The sequence below is a fragment of the Populus trichocarpa genome, chromosome 18 (genome assembly GCF_000002775.5).
Source record: "Populus trichocarpa isolate Nisqually-1 chromosome 18, P.trichocarpa_v4.1, whole genome shotgun sequence".
NCBI classification, from domain to species: Eukaryota; Viridiplantae; Streptophyta; class Magnoliopsida; order Malpighiales; family Salicaceae; genus Populus; species Populus trichocarpa.
Genome location: NC_037302.2, coordinates 8,250,844 through 8,262,955, shown reverse-complemented (window position 1 = coordinate 8,262,955; position 12,112 = coordinate 8,250,844). Strand labels below are relative to the sequence as shown.

At 31.3% G+C, this 12,112-nt stretch overlaps 2 protein-coding genes across 2 annotated transcripts; both read left to right on the top strand.

Moving 5' to 3' along the window:
* LOC18107673 (probable pectinesterase 53) lies at window positions 1-5,059 on the top strand. Its single transcript, XM_024589934.2, has 5 exons — window positions 1-617; window positions 2,607-2,796; window positions 2,882-3,088; window positions 3,581-3,816; window positions 4,741-5,059. Exons 1-5 carry the CDS (start codon window positions 253-255, stop codon window positions 4,886-4,888), a joined length of 1,146 nt encoding a protein of 381 aa, XP_024445702.1. The 5' UTR covers window positions 1-252; the 3' UTR covers window positions 4,889-5,059.
* A 3,585-nt stretch (window positions 5,060-8,644) lies between these two features.
* Window positions 8,645-11,971, top strand: LOC18107674 (protein BUNDLE SHEATH DEFECTIVE 2, chloroplastic). Its single transcript, XM_006371912.3, has 5 exons — window positions 8,645-8,821; window positions 8,918-9,003; window positions 10,361-10,436; window positions 11,061-11,157; window positions 11,629-11,971. Exons 1-5 carry the CDS (start codon window positions 8,764-8,766, stop codon window positions 11,705-11,707), a joined length of 396 nt encoding a protein of 131 aa, XP_006371974.1. The 5' UTR covers window positions 8,645-8,763; the 3' UTR covers window positions 11,708-11,971.
* The last annotated feature ends 141 nt before the right edge of the window (window positions 11,972-12,112 follow it).

Here is a 12,112-nt window from a genome sequence, read left to right as displayed (position 1 = left end):
TGGCGGTGAAAGAGCATAGATTCAAGTTATGGCACCATGTTATTGGCTGGTAGTAGTTCTAGTTCTAGGTATTATGTTTTCAAATGCAGAGATTCCTAAATGGCGTGGAATAGGCTACCCTCCTAGAAAACAAATTAGGTATATAAACCACACAGCAGCACCACACAGCGACAGCGACAGCGACAGCCACAGCCAGCATTAATATTCTTGCCATTGTTCACAGCTCACACTCTCTCATTCTCATATGCAACAATGTCAAACTGTCGATACAACTCTGTCCACCTCTTCGTTCTTACTATTCTCCTCCTCAATTCCGGCCAAACACTATGCCACACCAAAGGGTTAAGAACAAGAAATCCTCGGGGAGTGCAACCGATGATGAATGCGAGCAGAGTTCAATTCTCGGAGCAGCAATTCATGAAGTGGGTCACGTTCGTTGGTAGTCTTAAACACTCTGTTTTCAAAGCAGCAAAGAATAAGATATTCCCTTCTTACACCCTTATTGTCGCTAAGAATCCATCCGCCGGAGACTTCACAACAATTCAAGAGGCAATTGATTCTCTTCCCTTCATCAATCTTGTGAGGGTGATCATAAAAATCCGTGCAGGAGTTTACAAGTGAGTTTTAATGGGTTATGATAATAATTTATTATCTGTATCTTAATTTTCCTCATCGCGTCTTCTGCATTAGCCTTTACAAACTGGTCTGATTCTGCTGAAACATCTCTGGAGTTTGCCTGTGTATGTTCTTTCATGTTGTTATACCTTTTGAAGCGATAGGAAATCAATCCTTGTTTTCGCTTAGTTCTTTCTCCAAGGCAGATTTTCTCTCAAATACCAACATTAAATCTGCCTAACACTCACCAGGAAATCACTTATAAGAAACCCTCATGCATTGAATTGATGGTTCCTCCACAGCTGAATTTCTAAACACAACGGCTGTTCAAAGAATCGCTCCCTCAACCCACTAATTCAAACTTTTAGCAGGCTTCAGTTTTATATTTCTATAGAAAAATGATTTTGAAAGGTATCTTATTAGAAACTAAAATAAAACCATTTTTATAATATTATTTAAAAGCTTAAGTTTTTTTTTGTTGAGATAGTTATATTATTTAGTATTTAAGTGCTCATCAATATCCTTATTCTTTCTTGTCAAATTAATAAAATTAAGTAAAAAATAATAAAGGTCTATGAAAATTCTCAAAAGACTTTCATTCAAAACTTTATATTAAAAAAAACTATTCATCAAATCTAATCCAGTAAAAATTAAATTTTTAGATTTAGATGACTTTTTTATGTGTTTTTTTTTTTTACTGATTTTCCTAATTATTTTTTATGAAATCACTTCAAATTAAAACATCTCATGATAAATTATTTTTTTTTTACTAAAATTGACATTAATTATGTATAAAGATTATTTGGTATGAAATTTTTAGATATCCTTGTGGAATATGATTGTTGGACATGTGATTATTTATGTTTGGTTTCAATTACCAATTTTTAGTAATATGTCTTTAATTGTATTTTATTTATGTAGGAATTTGACAAGGAATTTAAACAAATTTACTATTTCATCCCAAGATTCAGAGTTCTAAAATCCAAAAAATAAATTTTACTTTATTAATTCATAGCTATAAAGTGAGATAGTAAATTCATCAACAAATTACATAATATATATAATCTTGAATTTCATAAAGTCATTAAATACATATTGTTGTTCGAATAAATTATAAGCCTATAACAAATGTATTATTTTCAGTAAAAATAAGTATATGTCATTCCACTTAGAATTAAAATAACAGAAAAAAAAAAAAAAAACTAACAATGTCAGTTACCAGGGAAAGTGAGATTCACCTAATTTTAGATGGAATATTGTTAAATTCTTTGTAATTTTAAAGCTATTGTCAATCTCAATGATTGGAATAAGGCCACGTGGCATGGGTCCCCCACTCTATATCTTGAATAATTATTATTTTTTATGCCTAAAGAATTTTTTAAACTTTATGGTTTTCCTTGATCAATATATTTTCTTACACATGTCCAAAATGTTAATTGGTATTTATTTTGTAATTTAATATAATTTTCCAACCGACTAACTATTAATATAAACATAAAATAAATTTTGATTAAATCATTTGTAAATGATAATTGGATAAATTATAATAACCCCCTTAAGCTATCATGAAATTTTAGATATCATCCAAAGTTTTTAGACTCAATATATATAATGTTTGATGTTGCTAATTAAAAGTGCTTGTTTATAAATGAAAAATATTTTATTATTTATCTTTTTATTTAAATGTAAAACTTGTAAAGAAAAATTGCGGAAAATATCAAAAATATATTCTTTACTAGAAAAATATTGTATTGAATAGGAAACTTCCATGTTTTTTTTTTACTTTAATTTTCTAGAAAATTATGTGGTTAACAACTCTTAAGCAACTATAAACTACCAGCATAGATATATAATAGTCTTCTTTTTTTCAAAATTGTCGGTATGAGTCTTGTTGGATCAACCAGGCACTGTAGCTTGTTTTAGCTGACAAAACTCCCCTTCAAAATTAATGAAAATTGATCAAGGATAGATGTTCTTGCATGCTTTTACAGAGAAAAGGTGAATATACCTCCATTAAAATCCTTCATAACCATGGAAGGAGCAGGAGCAGATAATACAATTGTTCAATGGGGAGACACTGCTCAAACACCAGGGGCTAGAGGACAGCCTATGGGAACCTACAGTTCGGCTACTTTTGCTGTGAATTCCCCGTTTTTTGTTGCCAAGAACATCACGTTCAAGGTAATATATATTTTGCTGTGAACCTACAAAATATATATTATATTTGCTCTGAGTGCTTCATGTTGTAAGGGAAATTGCGGTGCAGAACACGGCGCCGCTGCCGGCACCAGGAGCCATGGGACAGCAAGCAGTGGCATTAAGAATATCGGCAGATACAGCAGCTTTCCTGGGGTGCAAATTCTTGGGAGCGCAGGACACACTATATGATCATGTGGGCAGGCATTATTACAAGGATTGCTACATTGAAGGTTCTGTGGATTTCATTTTTGGCAACGGGTTGTCCTTATTTGAGGTTAGAATCATTCATTACTAATTAATTACTTTTAATTGTGATTTATTATTATTTTCTGAGGAAGGAAAATAGCTATTTAATTACAAATTAATAAATCTATATATATTATTCCAATTAAATTCGGATGAAATAAAATAATGAAAACTATAACTTACCATTTACAACACCAATAGATATCATTTCTAATTGTGATTCAAAACTATTGAATGTTAATTTGCTTCATAAAACAAGAAATAATCTTCAATCCTTTATTAAATTGAGAAAAATCATGATGACCAGAGGCAAAAAAAATAATAATTTATGGATTGTTTTAGATTTGGCGGTAGCTATGACTAAAGTCATAAAATATTGTCTTGAAAGTTGAATAAAGAAGAAGAAAATCATTACAACCTCTTGACTGAAATTAAGGATGCAAGGAGTTGTGTCGTTGATGTAACGTTGTCCTACATGGCAGTATTAAATAATTAACGATATCATATGGTGTGAATGAAGGGGTGTCACGTGCATGCAATAGCTCAATTCACTGGGGCCCTGACGGCACAAGGCAGGAGTAGTCTTCTAGAAGACACGGGCTTCTCATTTGTGAACTGTAAGGTCACGGGGTCAGGCGCTCTTTACCTTGGGAGGGCGTGGGGCCCCTTTTCTCGGGTCGTCTTTGCTTACACTTACATGGACAACATCATCATTCCCAAGGGCTGGTATAATTGGGGAGATCCTAACCGTGAATTGTAAATCTCTCTCTCTCTCTCTCTCTCTCTCTCTCTCTCTCTCTCTGCATTTCCAACTATAATTCAGTAAGAAATGCTAAGGAATTCACCACATGCATGGCATATATTTATCCTTAATCATTTAATTAAAAACGTTAATAAGTGTATATTATTTATGAGATATGACTATATCTAAAAAATAATATAAATCATATCTTAAAACATTACCTAATAATTCAAACTATTAGATTAAGATGGTTCTTTTATATGGTATCAGAGTTTTGATAAGCAAGTGGTTACAAGTTCAAGTCTCATTATCTTTATTTATTTGATAAAAATCAAGGATAATGTAATGTAGACTTGTGTAAGTTTCAAATTCAAAAGACTTTCAATCATATCTTGAAATTTCATTTAACAATTTAAATTATTGAATTGAGATGATTTTTTGACAAATAGAACAGTTAAAATCAGCAGTAAAACCTTATAAGCCATATAGAGAGGACAATATCAAACTTAACGTTGTAAGAGCTATTTTTTTTAGAAACCGTTTGGGAACGCGGTGCAAACCGCGTTCCCAAAAAATTTAATTTTTTTTTTTTACTAAAATTTAATATGGTTTGTATATTTTAGATCGTTTTGATGTGTTGATGTCAAAAATAATTTTTAAAAAATAAAAAATATCATTGACATGCATTTCAACACGAAAAATTATTTAAAAAAACATCATTAGGATGTAGGATGTGTTTGCGAGAGGCTGAAAGCCTCTGGCCACCGTGTCAGGGGGGAGGGGAAAACAAATGAAAGGGAAGAAAATGTTTATGCTAGCTTTTCTTGTTTGCCCATGTATAACTAGATGGTAATATGCGATAGAGTGTGTGTGTTTGGAAGCATATTGCTAATGACGTTAATTATTCGGGTTCCTTGCTATAATTTGTTTCTTGGCAGGACTGTGTTCTATGGGCAATACAAATGCACAGGGCCTGGAGCAAGCTTCGCAGGGAGAGTGTCATGGTCGAGAGAACTCACTGACTCGGAAGCTAAGCCCTTTACTTCACTTACCTTCATCGATGGTTCTGAATGGATCAAAATGTAATTATCAATATTATATACCTTTTTTCAAAAAATGTTACAAGCGATTTTTAGGAGAAATCCCAATGTTTTCTCCCATATTCAAGTCCCCTCCTCCCTATAGAGTCCTTGTCCGTGTCGGGTTGGTAGGCTTTACTCAAACATTAATCAAAAGCAACTTTGCTGTTGAGTTATAGTTCATCTGTCATCAATATACTCTTTTACTTCAAAATTATTTCTTATAGCAAAAAAAAAAAAAAAACCCAGATTCAACTCTCTAATACGATGATTTTTTAACATGTGCCCTAAAAGCACTTGTTAGTCATTCTATATATGAAAAAGCTATCACAAGAAGGAATTTATTCAGGCTTAGCTTAACTATATATCATAACTATAAATTTCTTAAATCTTAAAAATACCCTTTAATTTTTATCACAATAATGTGGAGACTCTTTAGCATACATTGATTCTAAACTTTTGAGACAAAAGCTGCCAACAATGAGGATTTTCGTAAGGAAAGATTACTCATGTGTATGAAAAGATTTGTATTATAGTTGTGTGCGTAATCGTTAAACTTGATATCAACAACTTATCTTATATAAGAAGTACTATGTTTTGACATTGACTATATGTTATCTTAATCAAGGATAACAAATGAATATATATTGGACATAACATAAACTATATAAAGGTATTTAAAAGATCAAGAAAAGATTCATTTGTAAGTAAATATGTCATGTAGCCAATCGGTTGGTTACACGTAATACTGATTTTATTCATGTAAAATATATTTATTATTAATAAAGGATTTTTTATCTTTAATATTCATTCATATTTTATTAATCAATCTAGAGTAAAGATAAAGTTCATGAGACAGAATGATTTGTAAAGAAAATCATAAAGTTGTTATAATTATGAGATTCCTGTGTATCAAAGTATTGTTCATAAATTTTCTTGGTTAATATGTTCTCTTAAAATTGAACATTAATTAGAATTGTTGAGACCAATGAATATTATATTTCTTCCTTGATGAAAGAAAGCAGTTGTTCTAAAAAACTAAGGTATGAAAGATACTTGAAATTAATATGTAAATGTTTGTCAGATAACATATACATTGAACAAACCTGCATAAGAGTTTTATATGGAAAGATCATTTTATGTCTATGAAAATGTTCATGTAATAGTTATGCAAATGATCATTAGACTTGAAATCACTAAGTTATCTTATATAGAGAATGTTATGCTTTGATCTTGATTGTATGTTGTCCTAATAAAAGGTAAAAAATAAGAAGATATTGGGTATAACATAAACTATCTGAATATATTTGAGTAATCAAGAAAGGATTCTTCACCCTAGGTGAATTAGCAAAAATATTTCAAATGTTCTCAAATAGTATTGATTATGAGATTCTTGATCAAGATAAAATGAGATTTGAAAAGAGTTCCAAATCTTATTCAAAGAGTCAATGACTATAGTGTTAAGAAAAAAAATGATATAACAAAGCGAACATACTTCATGCTATAATGTCTAAATAAAACATTATTGGTGAATAAATAATAATTACACTAAGAAAATAGTAACTGAAATGTTAAATCAAACTACTTATAATATTTCTAATATTTGAGGGATCATAATAGGTTGTTAAACATTGTACTTGGTCTTTAAATATAAATCAGTCAATTATTGAATTGATAATAAATTAAATTATTTAATTTATTTAGGATCATAATTTATATTTAGGACAAATTATCAGAGAACCTAATGAGTCACACACATAAGAACCATTTGTTAAAAATTAAAATAAGATGATTAATCAAGAGTGACTTGATTGTAAATAAGTTTTAGAAATTGAAGACTATAATGTAATTAATATAGGGGATTACAATTCCAGACCTAGAAAAAATCAAGAAGGGACTTGATTGAATAAATTAAAAAATTTTTCTTGAAATAATATATGTGATATTATTTAAGGGGAAAATTGATACTATATAATTTATAGGATTTTTAGGTTTCTTTATAAACAAAATGTCATACCTCATTTTCTATGCACTAAACTCAATAAAGAAAACCTATGTTAGTTACATAAACACCTGAAATAATAATAATAATAAAAAAAAACAGAGCTAGCACTCAATGATATAAGAATAAATATAGTACAAACTCAACATGGACTTTAATGTTTACATTAAAAAAAAGTTTATTGTTAACATGCGTTATAATTGTTATCTTAATTTGTGGTGAGTCTTGATTAGTGGTGAGTTTTGATTCGTGGTGTATAATTCTTAACACAACAAATACTTTATTCTTTCATAGCCTATCGTATAGAGAACCGACATTTGTGCTATGAAAAGATATTGATTTGTTGTTGACATAAGTTAACACCATGAATATTTGACAATATTTATAAGTGTTGGTGTTACTTAAATAAGATAATTAAAGATTATTACAATAATCATGTTAATAACTTAAACCGAGCCAATAATGATAAAACATCCATTTAGATCCTCATTTGCGAATGATTTCCAGTTGAGTAATTCTCTAACATTAACAATTGTTTTATCTCTATTAAATCCTTACATTAATATCAGATATTTTAGATCCTTTTAACTCTATTTCTTTTATTATTTGTGGTTCTATATCCTTAATCTCCACATGGATCAACCCCAGTCTTGCAAAGTTATTTATTACTTTGACACTCCTTACTTGAAAGAAAACATTAATTATTTGATTGTCAATTCTCCAAGGCATGTTCTTATTAAGTCAAGTTGCAAACCATTCAAATCTAATTTTAATGTATCTTAAGAGGTGTCTACATCATTAGGTCATATAAATAAAATAAGGATCACTAAGTCATATAAAAAAAGATATTTTAATCTATTTTATTATGAATCATATGAAACTTGTTTATTGGATACAATTAACACCCTTTATTAGAAATGATAAAAGATCTAATAAATTATTAAGTCTACACACACACGCACACATGTTTTTGTCAACCACTAACATTTATTGATAATCATTCTAGATATGATTATAATAAATTGTTAAGTATATATATATGTGTGTGGATCAATAACAATTCATGTCTTGAAAAAAATTGAATTTTTCTTTAACATTAAATTATTTTTTTATGTATTTTTGGATTGTTTTATTGTATTGATATCAAAATGATTTTTTATAAAATTTTATTTTGATATATTTTTAAACAAAAAATACTTTAAAAACTAATCTCTACTATAATTTCAAACATACTCTAGGTTTATAATGAATGGCAAGTGGCTTCACACTACTTGGCGGGCAGTATTTCATTTTTCTTTGTAGTTTTATTAATTAAAACTCTGATATTTCATCTATTCATCGATCCATTTATTTTGGTTCATAAAAATCATTTTCATGATATTTTTCACTGTTCATACTTAAGTTTATGGTAAAAAGATATATAGATAATACATCAATTAATTCCTAAACAAAATTTTCACATTTAATAATTATAAATAAAAAGAAAATTTTGAAAGCAAATTCACTTGAAAAAACCTGAAAAATACGAGGAATACGCAGTTCATTGATAGAAAATTAAAAAAGTCAGATTCATTTGTTAAAATATTCAATCAATAAAAAAATGGGTGAAAAAACTACAAAGCAGATTTTGGCTGGTGGATTAAAAACTCAAACGACACATGTTTCAATCTTGTAAACGACGCCTTTGGTTTTCAGGTTTTTTTTTTTTTTTTTTTTTTGTTGGGCCAATGAAATTAGCAAGGAGGGAGCCTTATCTGATGAGTCCCTTCCCTACCCTTCCCTTCCCTGTTCTTTCACCAAAAAAATAAATATTTGAAAATTGAAACGCACTTTCGCAAGAACTCTTCCATCTCATCCTCCTCGATAGCAATCTCTTCAGAATGGCAACCGTTGTGAATTCAACACCTCTTTGCCCCTCTGTTTCTCTAAAACGTCCAGGCAACTCTCTCTCTCTCTCTCTCTCTCTCTCTCACTCTCCTCCTCTCTCTTTCAAATAAACGTTGACAGTATTTGGGTTTCTATCATGCTAAGCAGCATTCATTGGGAATTCGGTTGCTGGGAAGTTTCTTCGGGCGAAGCCAGTGTTCCATACCTGTAGATTTCCATCCTTGGAGGTCAAGGTGAGTGTGCTTATCATAATTATGCTTTCTTTTAAAGATTCCTGTGTTTTATTTTTCTAATTTTTCATCGAGTGCTCTGTAGGGTAATTGCTATGTTAGAGCCTTGAAAGAGTTGTTATTGATCAAACTTCATACATCAAAGTAATAATCCCAAGTCTGATATAACTTAGCGAGTGTAGTTGGAGTTAAATCATCATTTTTGCTTTTGCAATACTTTAACTTGCTGTCAGAACCGCGACAAGTGCTTGTTGGCTCTTAATGTATATTAATGGAGAAACATGAGAAACCTTTTTTGGACAAAGGCCTTTCGGGGAACTATATTGCCATGTTTTTCTGCCAAGCATAAAGATTGAAACCATTTATTTTCTTATGGACTGGTTCAAACTCACAAGATAACAGGAGGTCATTTTTTCACTGGTTTCATTCAAACCATTTCAAAGTGAGAGTTTGTTAGACTCAATAGTATATTTTGGCATATCATGTCTCTTTCTCTTTATGAATGGAACTTTCCATTCATCTCAATTTAATTGATCAACAAGAATTGCTTGTCTGTTTTTATTTTATGTGTTCCCAAGTGTTCATTTTAGGCTTATCTTGTTGTGCGTATTGCTCTTCAACTTCACCTAGGAGTGCAATGCCTTTAATTTATCATAAAAAGCATCACCTTTTCAATCCACTTTGTACTGCATAATTTATAGGTCGAGCATTAGGGGTGGGGTTTTCTTCTTCTCTAAACCTCAGTCTGGCATGTTCGAGGATTTATCGTTGCCTTCCTAAATCTTCATGTGGGCTCTTATCAAATCTTGCTGTTGCCAAGTTTGATTAGTCTGACAGATCTTTAATCAAACGATCCTTAATGGGTATGTTAAAGTAAAACTAACAATGGGGGGAATGTGGGATGCTTTTACAGTAACATTGCTATCCCTGTAAAGAAAAGAAATGACCACTTGTTCAATTTAAGTTAAAAAGTTTTTTTCATACTTGAAAAAAGAAGAAGGAAGAGAGGCTTCAACCTGACCTTTTGAGGGGACGGGGGACATGGCTGCCAACAAGTGGGCTTATAAAGATTCAAATTCCTGAAAGAATATGCAAAACTAAAAAGATTCAAACACTCTAAAGTTAAAACACTAACACCAAACTGATATGGAGTTAAATGACTAACACCATGTTGAAATATATTTAGATTTTAGACATTTGTTGTAATATTTCCATGGCCAGCTGCCAATGTTAAATGCCTATGGTTCACATAATACTTTTCATGGTGACAATGTGTGAAGCTTGATTGTCTTCTCCTACTCTTTTCTTTTCTATTTTGAGATACTCTTTTCCGGAAAGTCACTTCAGATTTGTTTGACAGGCTACAGATGGTAGTAACAAAAGCTCCAAAGGCACCAAACCAAAAAGCATAGTCTGTGCTGATTGTGATGGAAATGGTTAGTTGTAATTTACTCCCTATATCTACTTTGTGTTTTCTTTTTTCATTTCTCCTTTATTGGATTCTTATATTTTCAGTGTCGTGTCTTCTTGTCAGTTTGACAGCTCGGCTGCAAGTTTCTTGCAATTGTACTTGCTGTATGTGGCCCTGTAGAAGTAGAGCTTCAATCTATGCATGCTTGTCTTATGATTTGCTGTTCTTAGAATTTCATTCTGTTTTAGCATCGCTTTCCTTTCCATTCCTGGTATGCATGCTGATGCTGATTTCCATACAAATTGGATGGAGCTTTCTTGGTCTTGATGTCTGCAATAAACCATTACTGATTGTTTAATGTGATTACAGATGTAAATTATCTATTGGATTTCCTGCTGGCATAATTAATCCTTCACAAAGTTTTTGGTCAATGAAATTACAAACAGAACTTTCCCATTGATCCAGACGGTTCCATAGTTCATTTAGAATATTGTACATTGGGATCTTGTCTTCCCTTTGATACCCTGCATGAGTTTTCTGTGAAGTGTCATCTTCATTAACTTGAGCCAAAAGCTTGTAATCGCTTGTTAATACTATCCTAAGAAAGTTTTAGCTCGTGTAACTTTATACCTTTCTATCACATTACCAGGTGCAATATCGTGTACTCAATGCAAAGGTTCGGGAGTTAATTCTATGGACCACTTCAATGGACAGTTTAAAGCTGGTGGATTATGTTGGCTCTGCAGGTAAAGGAAGCAAGTTGTCCTCTCACAATTATCTGCTAGCTACATAGTGATAAACCAGTAAAAGTACTACTAACAGTAATTGCTATATCATTCCGTCAAGCTTGACCACATTAATGTGGTTCTTTCAAAATATCTACCATTTTCAAAAACTGTGTAGGCTGTAGAGTTCAAAACATTTGCTTTCACTGAGAAAGAACCTTGAGGTATTCACGAGCTGGGTTCATAAACACCTGCCTTTTTTGCTTGCTAAACTAAATATAGGTGCCGATAATTGGATTAGATAAGGAAATGTATCATCTCATGCACCCTTCTCCCTGGGTGGATATGGTCCAGCCTGTATTTAACAAGATTTAAAACATTGTAGTCTTAGCTAGCTATTTTTCAAATTTCTGGTTTGACCAATCCACAAACAGATGAGCTTCCTCCATGGCTCTTAGTAAGCTGATCTCTTAAACGTGTATTTCCTTGCAGAGGTAAAAGGGAGATTTTGTGTGGAAGTTGTAACGGAGCTGGCTTTCTCGGTGGATTCATGAGCACATTTGATGAATAAAGTCTTGTGGGAATTGGATGTTGAATTATGCTGTGTGTCATTTCGTTGATTTGTTTGGGTTTTATCCTGCACTCCTTAAAGTTTTGACTGAGTCTGTGTTTCGTTTTAACCGAATTCATGTATTTATTCCACGTTTATAACTTGGCCCTCTGTCCAAGATGACTGTCACGAAATATTTGTTTTCCTTCTCTTTTTATTTTCTAGTCCTAAAAACTATTATGTAATCAAATTCTTTTTCTTATTTATGACTTTTTATTCGCCACATACCATATTATTGAGATGTTTTTAATTGTATCCTTGCATGTACTGATTGTGATGTTTTTAGTTTATGGTATGATCTATTTGCATATTATTGAGAGTTAAATATTTTGATTATATTTTTGAACTTGATTAGGGATAAGAGCT

Bases quoted from the DNA above. Each gene is read 5' to 3' on its own strand.
- LOC18107673 (XM_024589934.2), top strand. From the start codon at position 253: ATGTCAAACTGTCGATACAACTCTGTCCACCTCTTCGTTCTTACTATT. The intron at 3,089-3,580 runs GTTAGAATCATT...GTGTGAATGAAG, and splicing joins ACGGGTTGTCCTTATTTGAG to GGGTGTCACGTGCATGCAAT. The intron at 3,817-4,740 runs GTAAATCTCTCT...GTTTCTTGGCAG, and splicing joins GGAGATCCTAACCGTGAATT to GACTGTGTTCTATGGGCAAT.
- LOC18107674 (XM_006371912.3), top strand. From the start codon at position 8,764: ATGGCAACCGTTGTGAATTCAACACCTCTTTGCCCCTCTGTTTCTCTA. The intron at 9,004-10,360 runs GTGAGTGTGCTT...TTTGTTTGACAG, and splicing joins TTCCATCCTTGGAGGTCAAG to GCTACAGATGGTAGTAACAA. The intron at 11,158-11,628 runs GTAAAGGAAGCA...ATTTCCTTGCAG, and splicing joins GGATTATGTTGGCTCTGCAG to AGGTAAAAGGGAGATTTTGT.